The 22,574-nt window shown below is 46.9% G+C and overlaps 1 protein-coding gene across 2 annotated transcripts in view; it reads right to left on the bottom strand.

Annotated features, from left to right (window-relative positions):
* Positions 1-911: 911 nt before the first annotated feature.
* PAX7 (paired box 7) overlaps positions 912-22,574 on the bottom strand; it is a 177,963-nt gene continuing 156,300 nt past the window's right edge. For both annotated transcript variants that reach the window (XM_038746988.1, XM_038746990.1), the window contains exons 8-9: positions 6,332-6,578; positions 912-1,027 (exon numbers count right to left, since the gene is read on the bottom strand). In XM_038746988.1, the coding sequence (XP_038602916.1) occupies positions 912-1,027; positions 6,332-6,578 (363 nt within the window). The remainder of the gene's footprint in view (positions 1,028-6,331; positions 6,579-22,574) is intronic.

Here is a 22,574-nt window from a genome sequence, read left to right as displayed (position 1 = left end):
TAGTACTCTTGCCACCCTGCCAGTGTGACAGTAGAGGACACCTCTTCTCCCTGGCCCTCCCCACCTCATCTTCTGCCCCCAGCAGTCTAGGAGAGAATGCAAGCATCCTGTACGAAGCTACTGACCAGGGCTTCAGTGATTCCTTGGTGGAATGTTTGAGTTGGGCCTTTCGCAAACCCTCTCACCTTCCCTGCCTTCCTGCTGTCAAGCCACTCAACTCCGACTGTTCTTCATTTAAGTCCTGCTTTTGTGATGACTCACTTGCATTAACTAGGGTGGACTACTGGGTTAATGGTCAATCACTCCCTTTGGTCATACCTCTACTCCCAATCCTCCTAAGGAAAGCTGCCTTGGTCCCCGAGACTTTCATTTGGTCCAAAGGGCTCAGTGGTTCCACCCTCAAAACCACTGTTCTCATCTTAGTTTCCCTCTGCTCTTCAAGCTCACCATTTATAAAGTGTATCTATGTATATGTGTGGGTATTGTACACAGAAGAGCTTACACATTCCCCCTACCAGTCCACTGGGGGGTCCTAAGACAAGGGTAAATCCTTAAGCACTTTCTGCAGTCCAGCAGTAAGAGGGAGCAAAGGGGGAAGGGTGTGGCCAGAGGGTGGTAGTAAAGTTATTCCACATCTCAGGCCTTGGGCAAGGTTGCTGCTTGGGGAGATGTAACTCAGGGATTGGTCAGGAAGAAACTGGGGTTCCTGGAAAGTCTCTTGCCCATTTCGGCCCTGTCTCCTCGGTGGCTCAGGTGTGGGGTGGAATTGTTGACTTGGATCCAGATGGAGGAAGGGGCGGGGATGGGGAGGACTTGGTAGAGGTGGGTCTCTGGAATGCTGGTGGTGGTGGTTGTGGTGATAGGTTGATCCCAGAGGGATGGGCAGGGCCAGAATCCCCCAGGGGTGCTCCTCAGTAGGCCTGGCCTGTTTCCACGGGCAGGAGCCCCAGAACCGCGGAGTGTTCACCCAGTTTCATTCTACGCTGGGTGGACAAGCTCACGTTCTTGGCCAGGTAGTCGACAGCAGCTGCAATGGAAGAAGAAATGTCAGTCCACATGCGGTGTCTCCCAGGGTCAGGTCCACTGTCCCTCCAGGGCTGGTCCTGTCTCCACTTAGGGGCCCAAATGATGGTGGTAGGAACTGGGAACTAGCAGTAGCGATCCTGCTTAGCTCCTCCTTCTCTTCCTTCTGTTCTCTCTCTTGTTTCTTCCTTTCCCCCTCCTTAAAGTAACTTCTCTCCATCTGTTTCCTCATCTGTGAAATGGGGATTAAATACCTGTCTTTTCCTGAGACTGTGAGTCTTATGTGGGTTAGGGAGTGTGTCTAATTGTATTGTATCTACCTTGGGGCTTGGCACATAGTAAGATCTTAACAAGTATTGCCATTATTATTATTATTTTTATTATCATTACCATTATTATCAAGGAAGCAGCTGCGAGGGCTTGGAAATTGCAAATATCCCATGGTAACCAACATCCCTCAGAGCTCCATTACCTCTCTGGAGATCCCTGGACCTTCCCAAATGCCAAACCAGTTCCAAGCAGGATCCACCTCAGGACAGGGATCTAACTTGAATCCCGTTCCCCAGGAAGGAAAGTGGAGGGTTGGAGAGGGAGTGGAGAGGCCAGGGCTGTGACATTCTTTATTACAGCTCAGTCAAACCCACGCGCTCTCTCTCCCTGGCTATAAATGCCTCAAATTAGATTAATAAGGAGTTGGCAGGAGATGTACCGGCGATGCCAACGAGTAAACAAATTTCAGCCGTCAACGTCTTGTCAGGCTCCTGCCCCAAAGGAGGTCTCTTCCAGACACAAATTCTTATTAGACTTGTCATATCTATTAAAATTCTTTTCACACTTCTGCGTTCTATCACCGGCATCATTAGCACGGCAATGGCCTCTGGGAACCGCCAAGACTACATTAATCTGGCATCCCCGCTCCCCTCCCCCTCCCTCGCCCCTGGTCCATCCCCATCTGCTCATGAGAGGAATGGTTAAAGTTTGGAAAGTAGTAAGATCACAGGGCCTGCTAGAGGCCTGCTGTCCTTGGTGACTTAAGAGATCTGCCCACGTGTAGGTCGAGTGTATGTGGATGGTAGTATACGTGAGTGTGCATTATGTAGTGGTTATTTCAAAAGATGAGTGATTTCAAGGTGTGCAGTGAGGACAGGTGAGGTGGGATCGGGGAACATGATGGTTACCTGCACGAGGACGTGGGATGAGGTTGGGAGGGTGGGCTTTGCACAAATGTATGAATGTGGCCCATTTGCTCATCTAAGAGGGACGGTTGGGGGTGGGTATACACTTCCCCACTGCTTGCCTTGGCCTTTTTTTACCTCCTGTGTCCAGGGGTGTTAAAAAGCTACTGGAATGGAAAGGAGGACTGGAAGACATTTCCAGTCGGACTTCTTACTGAAAATGTATCAATCAGTCAGTGGTATTTATTGAGTGCTTACTGGGTGTGGAGCACTGTATTAAACACTTGGGAGAGTACAGAAGAGTTGTTAGATCTTTTCTGTCCACAACGAGCTTACAGTGTAGAGAAATCTCCTTACCTCTTAGATTGTGAGCCATGTTTATGACAGGGACTGTGTCCAATCTGATTACCTGCATTTACCCTAGTGCTCAGCACAGTGCTTTGGCATTTAGGGAGTACTTAATTTGTACTATCATGGTATTCCAGCCCCTTCTGGGATTTACTCAGTGATACCAAATCCAGCCACCTTATGGGAAGAAGATAAACCTCTCCAAAAACCCGGGTCCAGAGACCTTCCTGGGTCTCAAAGGTGAAATCTTTCCTCCCCACAAAAGTTCATAGACACCCTGCAACTCGGTCGTCCCCCAGGATTTTGTTTGCTGTTCAAAGAGTAAGGGGTAGCTAAGTTGGTCAGTCACACCTGGGGGAATTCCAGCAGCAGGAAGACCTGAGGGAGGCAGTGGGGGAAATTTGGATACTGGGGCAGAAGGTCCCTTTGGACTAACAGTAGCCAGAGACCAGTGGGACCAGACAGCCCCTAGATGTCCAATCTGGGAAATGAACAAACTAGGATATGAGGCTTGGGGAGCAGAACAAAGGGTCCCCATGTGATTTTTAGAAGGGTTAGAGGGGACCGAAGGGTTCCTTCCTGAATTACCTCCTTCATTTCCCAGAGCAAAACAAAACAAACGTTTCTTTCTCCTTCTTCTCGGCTTCTTCCTTTTGATCTTTCTCTATCCTTTTCTTCCTCGTCTTTTTTCCCCCCCTAATTTTATTTCCTAGATTTTTTTTTTTTTTTTTTACACACATGGGGTGTGACTAACCTTCTGCCCTGGGGGAGCTTTATTGGGTGTACACGGTTTGGGCATTTGTTTAAGATTTTTATCAATAGCATGTGTGTTCAGCTTACATCCAGGAGCAAGGGGAAGGTCAAAGGGTCACTACTCCAGCTCGCTCTGCAAAAAAGCAAGGCCCAGAGGAGCAGGGAGGAAAGCGGACTATTGATCCCGTCTGGGACTCCAGCCGGTTCCCATTTAGCCCGAGAAGTTAAAGACATTAAAGGGGCTGTGACGGAGGGGGAGAGTGCCGTGGCACGAGGAAGCCGAGGTCACTGAGGACAAGCCCACGGCGGGCCAGAGAGGTAGGGAGAGGGGCTGCCCCTTTCACCCCGCCCAGGTCACCCTCCTGATTAGTTTAACACCAACAGGTGAGCACTGTGCAGGGGTCCCTGGGGCTAATCTGGGAGAATGAACTAACATTCTTCCCTGCCCTCTGTTCCTAACCCTGCCCTGGCCTGGCTGCTCCCCCCCCTTCCTAATTCCCCTACTGCACCACCGTCCCCCCTCCCCAACTCCCTTGCTGAATGCCCCTCAGTGAGCTCTGCTTCTATGGGCGAGGAATGTAGCTGTTTATTCTGGAGAGGAATAATAATAATGGCATTTTTTAAGCGCTTACTATGTGCAAAACACTGTTTTAAGTGCTAGGGAGGTTACAAGGTGATCAGGTTGTCCCACGGGGAGCTCACAGTCTTCATCCCCATTTTACAGATGAGGGAACTGAGGCCCAGAGAAGTGAAGTGACTTGCCCAAAGTCACACAGCTGACAATTGGCGGGGGGATTTGAACCCCTGACCTCTGACTCCAAAGCCTGGGCTCTTTCCACTGAGCCACGCTGTTTCTCACCCATGGACCAAGGAGCGCCCCCCCCCCCCCCCATGCCCCTGCCCCCTTGGGCTGTCTTGCTGCTTCCATGGACACAGGCTGGAGCTCTCTGGGCTGGGACTGGAGGGACCAGTTGGGGCAGGATGGACTGGGTAGATTGGTAGAGGATCTCAGATTCATGGTCCTTACCAGCCCCCATCCATCTAGTAGTGCCACCCTCATCTTCAATTCAATTTAATCATATTTATTGAGAACTTACTATGAGCAGAGCACTGCATTAAGTACTTGGGAGAGCACAGTACAGCAATAAACAGACACATTCCCTGCCCAAAACGAGCTTGGCTCCATGGCACAGGGACTTTCCCAAATGTCCCACCCCGTCTCCTGTCGCTTGCCTGGTCACTTATCAGTTAGGAGTGCCTGGCAATCAGGGGTTGGGGTTTTTAAAAGGACTATGGCTGCATGGCCCGGGACATTGACTGCTGGCCACTTGGCTCTACAGGGCAGTGAAGGGGTTGGGTAGGGACTGTCTCTATATGTTGCCAACTTGTACTTCCCAAGCGTTTAGTACAGTGCTCTGCACACAGTAAGCGCTCAATAAATACGATTGATTGATTGACTGGGGTGGGAGAACTCTGGAATTCTGAAATCAGAACTTGCCCTATAAAGCAACATCCCCACAAGAGTTTCCACAAGGGTCACTTGAGGGACCTGACACTGTTTGGAGGGCCCACTCTGAATTTTCATGTCATTTGTACGCACCAGCAGAGATTGGGTCAGCTATTCTACCTTCTAGACTGTTAACTTGCTGTGGGTAGGGAATGTGTCTGTTTATTTTTATACTGTATTCTCCCAAGTGCTTAGTACAGTGCTCTGCGTGCAGAAAGCACTCAATAAATAGGACTGACTGACTATTCTCAGACAATTTCCAAGTTAAAAATGAGTAATTTTTATCTTTTCACCCAAGCAGGCTCACTGGACAGGCCACCCAAACCAAAGACAAATGGCAAAGAAAATGGCAGAAGGGGGCAGATGTCCTAAGCCACATGAAAGGATGCCCAGAGACCCCTTTGGAACTCTAACTGGGGACCACAGATCTGGAGACAGAATTAATAGAGGAACTGGAAGTCTGAGGACCCGAGTTATAATCCCAGCTCCCCCATTTGTCCCCTGTGTGACCTTAGATGAGTCACTTAACTTCTCTGTGCCTCAGTATTCTCATCTGCAAAAAGGGGTTTCGATTCCTGTTCTCTCTCCTACTTAGACTATGAGCCCCATTTGGAAGCCGATTATCTTGTATCTACTGTAGTGCTCAGTACAATGCTTGACACATAGTAAGTGCTTGAGAAAGACCACAATAATTATTCTCATTCTCATCATCATCATTATTATTATTATCATCATTAGTAGTAGTAGTAGAAGCCCCCTGAATCCCAGATCCTACAGTCCCATCCTGTTAGTGTCCAGCAATGGGGGAATGAGAAGCAGTGTGGCTCAGTGGAAAGAGCCCGGGCTTTGGAGTCAGAGGTCATGGGTTCAAACCCCAGCTCCGCCAATTGTCAGCTATGTGACTTCAGGCAAGTCACTTAACTTCTCTGTGCCTCAGTTACCTCATCTGTAAAATGAGGATTAAGACTGTGAGCCCCCTGTGGGACAACCTAATCACCTTGTAACCTCCTCAGCTCTTAGAACAGTGCTTTGCACATAGTAAGCACTTAATAAATGCCATTATTATTATTATTATCATTATTATTATCTGGTGCTTTGGGGCTAAAATCTCCCAGAATCCCTGGTGGAAGGAACAGTGAAGGTGAGGAGAGAGAGAACAGTGCTGCCCAGGGTGGAAATCGATCGGTAGTATTATTTTTTTATTATTATTGTTATAGTAATATTGTTATTATAATAATAATAATAATGGTGCTTGTTATGTGCCAGGCACTGAACTAAGCGCTGGGGTGGATACAAACAAATTGGGTTGGACACAGTCCCTGTACCACATGGGGCTCATAGTCTTTTCCCCATTTTACAGATGAGGCAACTGAGGCATGGAGAAGTGACTTGCCCAAATCACAGAGCAGACAAGTAGCAGAGCTGGTATTAGAACCCAGGTCCTTCTGACTCCCAGCCCTGTCTCTACCCACTAGGCCATGCTGCTTCTCTACTGAACAACCAAGGCCAGCCCATTTCCACTCACTTTGTCCGTACTGCCCATACTGGTAGCCAGCCACGGGGTCCACGCTGTAGCCAGTGGTACTGTAGGTGGGGGGACAGTACGACTGAGAGGTGGGAAGGCTGTCGACAGACTTGATGGAGTCGCTCCGCTGGCTGCAGCTAGCCGAGATGGAGTTGGTGGTGTCCAGCCCACCGTGGAGGGGGGAGATGGAGAAATCAGCTTGGGGCTGCGGGGGCACACCACTGGGATTGCTCAGGATACTCATAACCTGGGTTGTAAGAGACAGAGAGACAGAGTATGTCAGGGGCAGGAACCCAACTCTTGTTTCCCATCAGAGCCAGCAGGTCTGTAAAACTGACCCGGCCACCATTTCTTCCCGAGCTGGTCCCCTGCCTGCCTTCTACCTCCACTCCTTCCAGTGTTCCTGAGCCTCAGTTCATTAGCGACACATCACACTCATAAATTTGATTTTTACCTAGGTCGAGTCAGGGCCTTAGCGAGGAATGCGTAAATTTATGCAAATTGCTATGCACAATTAAATAGGAATAGCACAAAAATATACACCTTTGGATTTGCTGGGCAGAATTAGGAAATCTCTGAACAGTAAATAAAGTGAACCACCAACGCTTGCTACCCGCAAGGCTGGCAGATTGTTGAGTTTCCTGACCTGCAGAGAACACTTCCCTGACCAAGATCTCTTCACTGAGACAGAGTTCAAAGAAATGAGTAACTCCTGAGCCATGAAGGAACCAGTGAGGTCACTTAAATCAGACCACACCGGCAGTGGTCTCCCATTCCCAAAGACCTTTAGGAAAAGAGCCTCCACAATTTCCAGGGTTATCACCCTCAGTCAATCAATCAATGGTATTTATTGAGTGCTTACTGTATGTAGCGCACTTTATCAAGCCCATGTCCCACATGGAGTTCACAGTCTTAACCCCCGTTTTACAGTTGAGGTAACTGAGGCACAGAGAAATTGATTTGCCCAAAGTCACACAACAGAGAAGTGGTGAAGCTGGGATTATAATACTACTAGTAATAATGGTTGCTAATATTATTATCATTACTATTCAAAGGTTTCAGCATCTCATAAAATAAACAAGCCACAGGGGGTACTCACAGAGGAGAAATTCCCCTTCTCTCCCACCCATCTTCTCTCCAGGCTCCAGCTAAACACACCTTCTTCCTTGTTTGTTCATGAATCATGGGCGTGTTAGAGACAATTTGGGGTCAGGAGGTACAAAACAAGGCTGAAGAACCACTTCTGGTAGCAGACTGAAATCCACAAAACAAGCATGCCCCTTGGAAAAGAGCTCAAGACACCCAGCTGGGCTATGAAATGTGCTTGTCTCTGTAGCTCACTCCAGAGTTAATGGAAGTTGGCTAGAAATTACTAAAGGAAGAAGCAGGCATAGTACGCCCGGGGGTCTGCCTCTGGCTCTCTATCTTTGCACATGGTGAATTCACGCTTTTACTTCTTGTTGGACACTAGCTTGAACTGTGGGTTCTCAGGTGAGACCATGACTCCAAAGTGCTTGCGGGGGAAATGAAACAAAATGAGGAGGCTCTGGCCCCTGCCCTCATTATGGCCTCTCCTAGCACTTTTCTCAGAATCCTGTCCTCATTTTAAAGATGGGGAAACTGAGGCCCTGATAGTGTTCTTTCATCTGAGCAAACAGGGAAGGCCTGGGATTGGAATTCCAGAGGGAAAAGAGCTTGGCCTGTGTTTTCAACACTAAATCATTACCCACTTCTCTGGGTGCGTCAAAAGCGACAATCTGCAGGTTAGGGAGCCTGACTTCTCCTGACTATGTAAAGTCTCCAGGGTCCTTAGCCCAGGGCCACAGCCAAAGAGAGCATCAGCAATTACTGGTTGATTTTGGTTACAATAATAATAATAACAGTATCCATAATTTGTTTATTATATCTCTAATTTATTTACAATAGTGTCTGTCTCCCCTTCTAGACCATCTGCTCGTTGTGGGCAGGGAAAGTGTCTACCAACTCTGTAATATTGTACTCTCCCAAGTGCCACACAGTTAGTGCTCAATAAGTATGACTGATTGATTAATTGATTGAAGAATACTAATAGTGATTATACAAATAATAGTGTTGCAAATAATGGAGTATTAAAGGTGAAGCCACAGGTCTGTTGGAAACTCCATAAGCATCATTACATATTTTCCCTTCCAGAGGAACCCTAGGAAGCCAAATCACTCAAGGGACAAGCAGCCAATTAGAAGTCTGTGTAAACTTGGTCCATTTACCACACTTTTCAGTCTTTTGAATTTGCATCACTCTATACTATGGAAAACAATGCCCAGGTGTTAGTAATAACAAGTAAAAATGATTTTAAAAGAATCTGTGTGGCCTAATGTAAAGAGCACAGGCCTAAGTCAGGCGACCTGGGCTCTATTTCCAGCTCTACCACTGATCTCATTTGTGACCTTGGGCAGCTCACTTAACTTCTCTGTGCCTCAGTTACCTCATCTGTAAAATGGGGATTAAGACTGTAAACGCTATGTGGAACAGGAGCCGTGTCCAGCCAGATTATCCTCTCTATACCTCAGTGCTTAGTACAGTATATAGTAAGCCCTTAAATACTATTTTTAAAAATTATGAAAACATTTATACACACACACACACATATATATATATATATATATATATATATATATATATATATATATATATATGAAAGGACAGTCCGCTCTCTCTCCTTGTATATATGTATCTATATACATATAAATTCTAAGAACAGATGTCTCTCTTTTTTGCTCTTTCTCTGTATATGAGAGAGAGAACTGTCCTTAGAATTCAGAGACACCACTGGTAGTGAAATTCACCTATGACTACGTGGGAGAGTGAAAGGCCAATGTGGGATCCACAGTCCTGCCCACACTGGACCCACAAAAAAAATCTACTCCATTTATTGTCATGTTTGACATTTGCAACTCATGGAACACTATGCATCTCATTCCTTACATAGCTCTTGCTCAAAAGGAGCAGTTTCTTTTTTGCTAACAGTAGGCCATGCTGGTCTGTGCTCAGCATTTGATTCCCATCTGTCCAAGACTTGGTTCCCAAATATAAAGTGGTAAAGGAAAGCTTTCAAATGAGTATATAGGGACCAGTTTGTTCAGTTGAACCAATTCCGAAACCAAACTCAGCTCTGCCTTTGCCCTAGGCCAGTCATGGTCAGTTTCCCGTCTGTCTTCCCTCAAGGTGAGCTTCATTTGTTAGTTACCTTCTATAATAATGATGGTATTTGTTAAGCGCTTACTATGTGCAAAGCACTGTTCTAGGCACTCCTACTGACATTCCTCTAGACCACAGGATCCCAGGAATGGGCAGCCATTCAGAAGTCAACTGGTCCATCCCTCTGCCTCCAGGTAGGGCCATACTGAGCTATCCCAGGATCTAGTCTCTCCAGATAATGAATTTCTGCACCCTTCCTGAATAAGAGTGTGAGCCTTAGATTTGGGAGCTCCCCGAAGGACAATGACAATGTCTCACCCCAACCTGTGTTAAGTCTTTATTGTCTCCCAGAACTTAGTACGCTGCTCTTGTGTACAGAAAGAGCTTAATAGACCCTATCACAAATACTCCTTTTACTAACACATCCCAGGGTCTTATAGCCAATAACTTAAATCCCTTATGCTTCAGTTGAGCCTATTTCTTCTTTTTGTATCAGTAGATTCATTCATTCATTCAATCGTATTTATTGAGTGCTTACTGTGTGCAGAGCACTGTACTAAGTGCTTGGGAAGTACAAGTTGGCAACATATAGAGACAGTCCCTACCCAACAGTGGGCTCACAGTCTAGAAGGGGGAGACAGAGAACAAAACAAAACATATTAACAAAATAAAAAAGTAGAATAAATATGTACAAGTAAAATAAATAAATAGAGTAATAAATACGTACAAACATATATACATATATACAGGTGCTGTGGGGAAGGGAAGGAGGTAAGGTGGAGGGACGAAGAGGGGGAGAGGAAGGAGGGGGCTCAGTCTGGGAAGGCCTCCTGGAGGAGGTGATGGAGAGCGAGAATACTTGTCATACTTTGTAGCTTCCACCAACCTGATTACATGTTCTGGGTTCTAATTAACAATTTTTTAAATGGAATTTGTAAGCACTTACTATGTGCCATTCATTCAATCATATTTATTGAGCACTTACTGCAAGGTAATCAGATAGGACACAGCCCCTGTTTCACATGGGGCTCACAGTCTTAATCCCTATTTTACAGATGAGGTAACTGTGGCCCAGAGAAGTGGAGTGACTTGCCCAAGGTCACACAGCAGACAAGTGGCAGAGCAGGGATTAGAATTTACATCCTTCTGACTCCTAGGCCTGTGCTCTATACACTAGGCAATGCTGCTTCTCTATAATAATAATTTTGGTATTTGTTAAGCACTTACTATGTGCATAGCACTGTTCTAAGCACTGGGGAGGATACAAGGTGATCAGGTTGTCCCATGTGGGGCTCACAATCTTAATCCCCATTTCACAGATGAGGTAATTGAGGCACAGAGAAGTTAAGTGACTAGCCCAAAGTCACACAGCTGACTCTATGTAAAGTTTAGCTCTAGGTATAATTTATGAACTTATGTACTTCTGTAACTATGCATTTATGTACTTCTCTATGTAAAATTTAGTGCTTTTCTGGAGGTTAAAAGAGATGAAGGACCCAGCAGATCCAAAATTGGTTGAAATAGCTAAACCCTCATTCACTTGTTCCGGGAGAGGAAAAATTCATACCAGACCAGCTGATGAAAGCTGGCCTCTTTCTCTTGAGCATGGCTCCATTTCCTGGAGAGAAAACTGAATGGTAACACTTTTTTACAGGCTGATTCTTTGTCTGGACTTATCTGCCTGGCTGGGTTAAGTGCCCCTGAACCGCCAGGAAGGCCATAAAGATAGATTGTCTGGGGTGAGCTGACAGAAATGCCAGCCAAGGACATCCCCTTCCTTTGTGCAGCTCATCGGCTACATTCTACTTTCAACCTTTCTCTGTTCCAGATGAAGCCAGAGCTAAGACAGAAGAAATCGAAGCTCGTGAGAGAGCTGTTCCTCAAAGTTCTTGGGTATGAAGTGTTTTACAGAGGAGGATGTCTGCACGGTCTTTTCCCACCCAAAGCTTGTCCTCCCTGTGATTTTTCCAGCACTGTAGAGAACATCACCATCCTCCCTGTCTCAAAAGCCTATTATCTTGGCATTTATTCTCCGCTTATCTCTCTTTCAACCTGCATATTAAATCTGTCACCAAAACCTGTAGTTGTACCTTCGCAACATCTATAGAATCCATCCTTTCTTCTCTATCCAGACTACTATCATGCTGATCTGAACACTTATCGTGCCTTGACCACTGCGACAGCCTCCTTGCTTACCTCCCTCCTTCTTGTCTCTTCTCACTCCAGTCCTTACTTTACCCTGCTGCCCAGATCATTTTTTAAAAAAAAGTTCTGTCCAAGTTTCCCCAGTCCTCAAAAGCCTCCCGTTGTTGCTCAGCCATGTCACCTTCAACAGAAACTCCTTATTTCATCTTTAAGGCCAAGATGCTTAGACCTCAATCATCTGCACCTGTCTCTCTCCTCAACATTTCCCCACCCATCCTCTGCCAGCAAATGCACTCCTCCACACAACAAAACCCTGCACTCTAAAGTGTAGAGAGGATATGGATTCATCACCTATTTTCCTAGACTCCTTTTCATGGTATAGACAGCACTTCTGAGGCAACCCAGTAATAATTCTCCTGTGTCTTTAGCCAGCAGATAAGGGGCAGATAGTAACATCTCCATTTTACAGACAAGAAAACTGCATCCCAGACAAGGAAACTGGCTAGGTTTCTGTCCCAGGCTGGTGAGCAATAAACGGGCCCATCTCATAAAGGTGGTGGGGAGGGAGCGGGTGGAATTCCTGATGACTGTTGTATTTAAGAGCTCCAACACTTAAAACAGTGCTTTTTTTATATAGTATTTGTTAAGCCCTGTTCTAAGCACTGGGGAAGATACAACATAATCAGGTTGTCCCACATGGGGCTCGCAGTCTTCATCCCCATTTTACAGATGAGATAACGGTAACTGAGACACAGAGAAGTTAAGTGATTTGCCCAAAGTCACACAGCTGACAAGTGGCAGAGCAGTGATTAGAACCCACGACATCTGGCTCCCAAGCCCAGGCTCTTTCCACTAAGCCATGCTGCTTCTCACATAGTTGAGAAGCAGTTCTCATGCTTCTTGGCACATAGAAAGCACTTAACAAATACCATAATAATGATTATTATTATTACTATCCAATCAATCACAATTATTGAGCACTTACTGTGTGCAGCACATGCTTGGGAGAGTACGGAGTTGGTAGACATGTTCCCTGCCCACAGTGAGCTTACAGGCTGGAGGGGAAGACAGGCATAATATAAGTAAGCAAATACATAAATTTCAGATGTGTACATAAGTGCCATTGAGTTGAGGGAAGGGTGAATAAAGGGTGCAAATCCAAGTGCAAGGGTGATAAAGAAGAGAGTGGGAGAAGAGAAAATGAGGATTTAGTCGGGGATGGCCTTTTGGAGGAGATGTGCTTTTAATAAGGCTTTGAATATGGGGAGAGTGATAATCCGTCAGAAAAGGGAGAGCATTCCAGGCCAGAGGCAGGACTATGTGCCTGGTACTGTAGTAAGTGTTGAGATTGGATACAGTTCCTGTCCCACATGAACTCACAAGTGACCCTCAAGTCTTATTCCCATCCTGAGCTGTTTGGACATAGACTTGGGCAAGAAAAGAGTCCCTTCTTTCTGCTCTTGACATTTTTATTGCACAGTAATACAGCATTTTTGAATGTGCTACCTCTCTGGGGACTTCAAGAGGTCAGGCAAAGCTGGGTTGCTATTCCTGGCTGTGACTTGCTTTTTGACCTTAAGCAAGCCACTTGACCTTTCTGTGACTCAGAAAGACCCAGCTCTCACAATCCCATCCTCCATAGGGATGATGTGAGGATAAAATGCAACCACAACAGTGATGACATATAGAGAAAGGAGATGAATTAAACCTAACTGCAGCACTGCCAATGATGATAATAACATTAATGATGGTATTTGTTAAGCACTTACTATGTGCCAAGCTCTGTTCTAAGCACTGGGGTAGATACGAGGTATTCAGGTTGTCCCACGTGGGGCTCACAGTCTTAACCCCCATTTTACAGATGAGGTAACTGAGGCACAGAGAAGCTAAGTGACTTGCCCAAAGTCATACAGCTGAGAAGTAGCAGGGTCGTGATTAGAACCCATGGTTTCTGACTCCAAGCCTGTGCTCTTGTCACTAAGCCATGCTACACAGCTCCTCTAAAATATAGCCGGAGTTGGAACCATATTCAATACACAGGGGAGATCTGTGCCAAGTTTTGGGTAACCCCATTATCCCAGATAATCTAGACTTTGCTGCCAGCCATTTAATAATAATTGTGATATTTGTTCAGTGCTTAGTATGTGCAAGCACTGAAATCACTACAAAATCATCAGGTTGGACACAATCCATGTCCCACATGGAGCTCACAGTCTGAATTCCCATTTTACAGATGAGTTAACTGATATACAGAGAAGTTAAGTTACTTGCCTAAGATCACACAGCACAGCAGCACAGCTCATGGTGGAGCCAGGATTAAAATCCAAGTCATCTGTCTCCCAGGCCTGAGTGCTCTTGTACAACTGGCACATAGTAAGCACTTAAAAAATACTATAGTTATTAATCATTATTATTATCCATTAGACCATTCTGCTTCTCATGGGTAATGAACCCTCATTATGCCGATGAGGAAACTGAGGCACAGAAAAGTTAAGTGACTTGCCCATGGTCACACAACAGGCAAGTAGAACCTGGCTCTTTTAATACCCATTTGCACTTCCTCTCCACAAACACACACACACCATTCATTCATTCATTCAATCTTATTTATTGAGCAGACTGAAGCTCATGCTTTCAACAGCAGGTACCCTGAGGTTTGTCACCCTTTTTTTTTTTTGGAGGGGCAGGTATTTGTTAGGCCTCTACTATGTGTGAGGTACTGTGCTAAGCCCTGGAGCAGGTACACACTAAAATCAGGTTGGATACAGTCCATATCCCACGTGGGGCTCACAGTCTTCATCCCCATTTTACAGATGAGGTAACTGAGGCACAGAAAATTGAAGCAACTTGCCCAAGGCCACACAGCAGACAAGTGGTGGAATCAGGATTAGAATCCTGACTTCCTCTGTGCTTTTTCCACTAGGCCATGCTGCTTCTCTGGGTAGATGTGGTTTTTATTATCTGTCTCCCCCTCCAGCCTCTAAGCACCTTTCAATCAATGGTATTTATTGAACACTTAGTGGGTGCAGACCATGTTACTAAGTGCTTAGCACTGTACTAATTGCTTAGGGGCAGGGAACCTATAAACCAACTTTATTTTATTGTACTTTTCCAAGCCCTTAACATACTGTTCTGCACACAGTAAGCATTCAGTAAATGCCATTAATTAATTGATTGATTAATTTGCCAGGGTTTCTCCAGGTCTCCAGATCAACCATCCCTCCTCTCCTGTCACCCTTCCAAAAGTCAACACCGGTTAACATCTTTTCTCAGTGTTCTAGGGATGCTTCTCACAAATATTAACGGACAGCACACACGGGCAATATTAGGCAAGCCCAGTCTGGTTGTGTTCCCTGAGTGGTTTCCCTGAACTGGCAGTGGAGCTAACGAGAAGGGAGTTAATGACCAGGCAGTGGGTAGGGGTAACTCTCACTTTGGCAGAGTTGCAGGGACTAGGTCTCCAGGGAGAGTCTTCAGAAACACAAATTTGCAGAAGGTTGGTGATCCCCACTAGTTCGCCTGGACTTGTCTTAATCTGTCCCCTGCCCCTGTGTCTGAGACAAAGCAGCCAGAGACTTAGCGGGATGGGAGAGGGGACAACTTCTGCAGTTTGGAGCTCCCCTGGAGGGATCCGGCCCACCATAGCCCCTTTCTTTGGTTGGGATCAAGCAGGAATCATCCCACTGTTGGGGCTGAGGTCACCAGCGAGCAAACTTTTGAACTTGAGGAAGTCTAGGTTTGATTCAGTAATCTCCCTGCATCTCCAAAGAGCACAAAGTCCTCTTTCTGGGCTTTTTTTTGTGGTTGTTGACCTTGCTTTCCTCTAATGTATTACTTCTTGGTGTGTTACCGTTACTAACTAAAAATCAATACCCTCTCCACATCTGTAAAGGTTTATCTGAAGGGAAATCTGCTAACTGTCCATCAGCCTGATTGACAGATGTCCCTTCCCCTCCCGTTCTTTCTTCTCCCCTCCTCCCTCTCCTGCCCACCCCCCAACCCCATTCTCCTGCCTACTCCCTCTCCTCTACCTTGATTCTAAATCAGTCCCAGGTTCAGTGAAAAGCTGCACTTGGGGCTAAATCAATAAGAACCATAGCGCAGGCCCCTAGGCCTGGTTTCCGCCCTGTTAGAAACTTGTTTGTTAGTAAGGGAAGGAGGGGCATAGGGCTCGTTTTGTCAAGGGGCAGAGATAATGTACAACTGCTCTGTCAAGAGTTCAAGGGGACACTCCTGCCCCTTCTACCACTGTTCAATCCCTGTTTCCCTTCCTCCTATCCCTGCCCCGTATCCCCCGCCTGCCGCCTCTTGGGACATTTCATCGCTTTCCTGCACTTTAAAAGAAGGGGAGGAAAGAAATGTAATTAATTCCCTCCATTTCTGAGCTGGCCCTCAGGGCCTGTGGCCGTGGAGACGCAGCAGGGGAAATGTGCACCGTCTACGATAACCGAGAGCGGCTTTGGGAGAAAGCAGTGCAATTAGGAGTCTCAATCTCTGCCATCAGGGCTCCGTGGTGGGGCTGCAGCTCCAGAGAGGAGGGGCGCTGGGGTCTGCTGCTGGGAGAGCAGTTTGGAGTTTCCCGACCAGGGAGTGGAGAGACCATTGCCTTCTCCCTCTGAGCCTCTAACTGGGGAGTCCAATGGTAGCTTACACCTGCCCTCCTTGGGCCAAACAAAGGGAAATAGAGATGGTCAGAGTGGGCCCTGAGTTTCTTTCAGGGGAGAGGAACAGTGCCCATAAGCAGGGTAGAACAGGTATATCAGTCCCTCTCCCTGGCCTAGACCCATGATCATCTTGGCCATTCAGTCAGTCAGGCAGGAAGACAAGCAGGCATGATTTACTGAGCACCTTCTGACCAAGTTTCTGAAGACCCTTTGTCTCGGAGTCTTTGCTTACTCCCCCTCCTTCCCACCTCCACTGTGGTAAACCCAAGTCCCTTCCCTTTCCAGGAAGAGAAATAAGGGCAGGCTCCTGCTTCCCTGTTCTGGACTCTGATCATTGGCTCTTAGTAATAATAATAATAACAATGGTATTTGTTAAGCACTTACTATGTGCCAAGCACTGTTCTAAGCACTGGGTAGATACAAGGTGATCAGGTTGTCCCACGTGGGGCTCACAGTCTTCATCCCCATTTTACAGATGAGGGAACTGAGGCACAAAGAAGTTGTGACTTGCCCAAAGTCACAGCTGACAAGTGGCGGAGCCGGGATTAGAATCCACGACCTCTGACTCCCAAGCCGTGCTCTTTCCACTGAGCCGCACTGTTGGCAGAACCCAGAGAGAAGCAGCATGGCCTAGGGGGAAGAGCTAGCTGGGCCTGAAAGTCAGGAGACCTGGGTTCCATCATTTCCAGTGTATGCTCTTGGGGAAGTCATTTAATCTCTCTGTGCCTCAGTTTCCTCATCTGTAAAATGGGAGCTAAATGCCTGTTCTCCCTCCCTCTTAGACTTTGAGCCCCACATGGGGCAGGGACTGTGTCTAATCTGCACATATTGTATTTACCTTAATGCTTAGTACAGTGCTTAGTACATAGTAAGCACCTAAAGAACACCACAATTATTACTGACCCATCTCAATCACCCTCCTTTCAGGGATTCCTTGGTCTGCCACAGGACGAGGCTCAAGGGGTTGTGCAAGAGGAGATGAGAGGCTAAGGACTGGTGGTACCCTGGGGCAGGGATCCAGAGAGTCCTGACCTTGGGACCAGAGAGAGAGGGAAGGTGGGTTATCAGGATACAGGATCAGGTGGGTGGGAACAGCCACAGTCTTGGAATAAATAATGTTCAGTCACGTGGAACCTCTGCCCGAGGGCCCTTTTGATTGACAGGGCCAGTGCCGGCTCTGATGGCTTGATTGATAGAGAAGCAGCATGGCTTAGTGGCTGGAAGCCAGAAGGACCTGGGTACTAATCCTGCCTCCACCACATTACTGCTGTGTGACCTTGAGCAAGTAACTTCATTTCTCTGGGCCTCAGTTACCTCATCTAATAAAATAGAGATTAAGGGTGTGAGTCCCTTGTGGGACAGGGACTGTGCCCATCCTGATTAACTTGTATATATCCCTGTGCTTAGAACAGTGCTTGACACATAATACCCTAATAATAATGCTAATAATAATTATTATTATTGGTATTATTATTGGCTACTGCTTCTTCAAAGTGGATCTCCCAGCTCAGCACCCCCTCAGGGCTTTATTAGATACCCTGGGATCTCTCCGTGACAGCAGAGTCAGGGAAAAGTCCCCCCAAATCCCAAGCCTTTCTTTGGAGGATCCCCACCCCACCCAGAGACTTAGAAAGAGGGCACAACATGCTTGGAAATAGAGGTCTCTTGAAGAGGGTGATCTGTTCCTTCCTTAGCCTGCAGGACCCCTCTCCCCTCAGGAAACTTAAAGAGAGCAATAATGCCACTTGTCAAAGGTCCAAGATGGTTCAGCCCCTGCTCTCATCGGAGCCTTGCCTGGGCCTAGGCCTGAGAAGCTGGGTCCCCTACCCCCAGTAAATCTGCCCCCAGTCAGAGCTCCTCTTGGTTGTAGCATCTTTTTCCTCAGCTTCCCTCTGGGTGTTAGGGTGGGAGTGCATGTCCTAAAGCTATACCATGCATCTTTAGAGAAGACCTGGAAATCCCTTCCCCACAAAGTGTGGAGGATCAGGGATGGGTTGGAGCAGATCCAGGGAAGCTGTCGGAATAGGGGCAATACCTAACAAGTTGCCTTGTGGATCCAGAAGGGAATTCTTTCCTTGTGCCTTTCCCTTCTCCCAGACACACCTCTGGGTTCTGCCCTTCCACATCAGGAAAGAACACAGCCATTCCAGCATCCATCCCTTCCTTCCAGAAGTATAGGGTTGTGGTCAGCCCATGGAACTTGGTAGGATGAAACTCCATTTGTCAGGACCCCTGCACCAAGATCCCTGAGGCAGGGTCATTTCTGGGCCAGAGTTAGGGAGACATAAAGGAAAAATCTGAGGGGTAGTCCCTGCTCTTGTGGGGTGGGAGGTGTTGAGGATACTGGCTTCAAGCATTCTGACCCTTCTGCAGGCAGTTGATGATTCGGGGAGGGGAGATGCTTACTGTTTGGGGCATCACTGACATGTGCCCCTGCCAAACAAGGCCATTCCCACTTCAGGATTGCCCCAGAGCTGGCCTGGATGTGCCCCTCCCACAGTGTGAGGAAGGCTGGCAGTTGGCCTATTGTCTCCCCCAGCATCCCTTCCTGCCATTGCCAGAGATGGAATTTTGAGCTGGAGAGGCCATGGCTCTGATCCAGATGTGGTCTAGCTTATGGTTTTATGTTCTTAGATGCTGCTGGGCTCTAGTGCCAGGGCAGGGCTAGTGACCTCTCCTGCTTTGTGCCTCTCCCTCTTCCCTTGATACTCCAAAGCCCAATTCCTGTGGCCCTAGCAGTTGAGAAAGAAGAAGCAAACTCAGGAACAGCCGAAAGGGCCAATAGAGAAAAAGGCTCTGCGCCCGCCGGCAAAGGTGGGGAGGGGATGGGTGTGGTTGTGGAGAGAGAGTGTGTGGAAGAGAGAAATTTTGACAAGATATCCCATACCCCTGCTCCAGGGCACAGGGACCTTTCAGTCCATCTCAAATCAATTCATACCCCAAAAGATGGGAGACAGGTCAGGCAAAAAGTGTAGGAGAAACACCAAGGACCAGTAGAAATAAAACAGGCCTACGAATCAAAAGCTCTAGGGTACTAATCCTGACCCCACCACTTCCCTGCTGTGTGATCTTGGGCAAGCCATTTAATTTTTCTGGGCCTCAGTTTTCTCATCTGTACAATGGGTATTAAATCCCCGTTCTCCCTCCTAAATGGACTGCAACCCTAATGTGGGACAGGGCCTGTATCTGACCAGATTATCTTGTATCTACCATAGTGCTTAGTATAGTGGTTAGCACATAGAAAGGGCCTAACAGACCCACAATTGTTATTATTGGAGAAAGCAGTAGAAACACCTGAAGCTGGACAGGTCTGTAGAACTTAAAATGGAAGGGACAGGTCTGTAGAACCCAAGAATGAAGGCTAACATCCATCGTCTGGATACTTTGGGTCAAAAATTCTCTGTTCTCAATGATCTGGGTCATTCTGACACACTGTTTAGTCTAGGGCCTAAATGACTGGGTACTATGTCTGTGTAGAAATGACCATGGCTACTGGGGAGCCAGGAGAAAGTTGGTTCTGCCAGGTTGCAGCTGCCTGCTGGGAGCTAGTGGACAGAGCAGAGGGTGGAACCACTCCAATCTTATCTGAACAATTGCAAGCTGCTTTTTTTATTAAACATAAGCATACCACATACTCATCCCTCCAGCTGCCATTCTATACACACAGACCTCTTGACTATTTCTCCATTCCAGAACAAATTAGCAAGGCAGCAAAAGCCCCAATTTTCCCTTATATCCCTACCACCTCCAGTTAAACCTTTCTTTCCCCCCATTCCCATCTCATCTCCCTCTCTTCCTCCCTTTCTGTCTCTTTTTCTCTCTCTCTCTCTCTCTAACTCAGCTCATCCTCTCTCTAACACATTTTCTTTCTCCTCATCTCAGCTTCCCCATCCACCTCTCCTTCCCTCTCTATCTCCATCTTGTTGTCTCTCCTTATCTCTCTCTCTCTCTCTCTATCTCTTTCTCCTTCTTCCAGGCTCATTGTCTCACCGACATTTTTTCTCCCAGTCCCATCTCATCCTCTGTCAATCTCCCCATCCTATCTCTTCCACCCTCTACCTCTTCTCCTCTTCCACTTTATCCTTTTTCTCCCTCTATTTCTTCCACTCTCCCACCCACCACCACCTCCCCTTCTCCCATCTCTCATCCCATCCTCTTCCTCCCTGTCTTTTCCACTAGAGCTGATCCATGTTCAAATGCTCTCTCAGGCCTTACTGACACTGCAGGTGCTGATTTGGAGCTTTGAAACAAGATTTCCTGAGATCCTTTGAATCCTTGCCACATTCCCTCCTCTTTTAGAGGGAAGATGGATTATGGGGGTGGGTGAAAGGGAGCTACACTACAAAGCATCCCCGAGCATTATATCTCTGCCTCAGGCCAGGATGCCTGCTGCACTGATAGTTGTGGATATCTGCTCTCCGCTCCCTCTCCCCAATCCCTTGTGCTTCTCCCCCTCTCACTGATCTATCGAAAGCCACAATCAGTTAAGGGCCAGCTTAGCTGCAGTGTAAGATACACCTGTTAAGCCAAGCCAAAGCCTCCAGGACTCTATAAAAAAAAGCCAGAGAGGGCATGGGGAGATGAAGTGACCCCTGTTAGGTTCATCTGACTCTGTCCTCACTCAGTGTGGAGCATTTAAGAACTCTGCTTAGGGAAGATGGGCAGGAGAGGGGATGAACTGGTTTGTGTGTGTGAGAAGGAGTGGAGGTGTGGATAGAAAGGAGAATATTTTCTCCCCTTTTGCTTTTTTTCCTCTAAATCTGTCACCCTCCCGATTCAGAGTGCCTTTGAAGCAGGTCCTTGCTTGAAAATGCTTTTGTCAGGGGAAGTGGTTTAACGAGGTGGCCGGTGGTGGGGCTGGCTGGTGAGGGAGACTCTGGTAGCCAGGTTCTGCTGCACCTTTCTCTCCTTGCTATCTTCCCCATCCCCACAAATATGTCTGTGAGTTGTTTGTAAAAGGACCAGTTTTCACCGGACATTCAAATCCGCAGACCGGAAGGGTCATCTGGCCCATCTCCCCGACTATAAACAGAGCTGGCCCTAACTCACTCTAAGGAAATGGGCTTCTAGTTGGTATGAAAGGTCTTCAGGAAAGAGAATGGAGAAATCTTCCTCAGTTACCAGGTCTGATATCTTACAAGCCTCCTACACTGGGAATCTCTTTCCCCCTCAGACTCATGCTCTGTCCTAAGAGGAAAGGTTACAGTAATTGGATCAACTGACCCTGGGAAGAGAAGATTGAGGGAAGCCTGAAGAGACAATTGGAAGAGATTGTGAGGCATCCTTCTTGATGGGCCTGAAATCACAACACAAAAGCACTCCCCCTTCTAGACTGTGAGCCCGCTGTTGGGTAGGGACCGTCTCTATTTGTTGCAAACTTGTACTTCCCAAGTGCTTAGTACAGTGCTCTGCACACAGTAAGCGCTCAATAAATACGATTGAATGAATGAATGAGTGAAAAGAGCAGTGTGGCACAATGGAAAGAGCATGGGCTTGGGAGTCAGAGGACCTCGGTCCTAATCCTGTCTCTGCAACTTGTTTGCTGGGTGACCTTGGGTATATCAGTCAGTCAACTGCATTTATTGAGTGCTTATTCTGTGCAGAGCACTGTACTAAGCACTTGGGAGAGTACAATACAACAATAAACAGGCCCATTCCTTACCCTTCTCTGAGTCTCAGGTACCCCATCTGTAAAATGAGGATTAAAGCTGTTAGCACCAAGTGGGACATGGACTCTGTATGACCTAATTATCTTATATCTTCCCCAGCTCTTAGTAGAATGCCTGGCACAAAGTAAGGACTTAACAAATACCTTAAAAATTAAAAAAAGCAGGGAGGATTTATCTGAAGTGGATTATAAGATTGGGATTGGGGATTGTACACTCCTTGAAAGCAGGGATTATGTCAACTGATTCTATTGCATTAAACCCTCCCGTGCACTTTATACAGTGCTCTGAATACATTAAATACAATCAATCGATTGGGATGCACAGGAATGGTAACAAATAATCAAACGAGAAACCTTATCTGATGCTTTCCTACCTTGGCCCAACTGAGACTGGTTTGAGGCCCAGGCTTAGTTTCAGAGCCATTTTCATTTCCATGAACTGAATCCTCCAACACCAGCAAAATTGGGAAGAGTCAGAAGAGTCCAGTTATGACTCTCAGTGTGATTATGGACTCAGCCAGCAAAAGGTTCAGTGTAATAAGCTCCCCATAGGTGATTTGGACCTCCTGGACTGGAGAGGCCAGAAAGG

Source organism: Tachyglossus aculeatus, chromosome 5, assembly GCF_015852505.1.
Source record: "Tachyglossus aculeatus isolate mTacAcu1 chromosome 5, mTacAcu1.pri, whole genome shotgun sequence".
In the NCBI taxonomy this organism is placed as follows: domain Eukaryota; kingdom Metazoa; phylum Chordata; class Mammalia; order Monotremata; family Tachyglossidae; genus Tachyglossus; species Tachyglossus aculeatus.
Note: the sequence above shows the minus strand (reverse complement) of the source record. Positions and strands in the feature narration are given on the sequence as shown.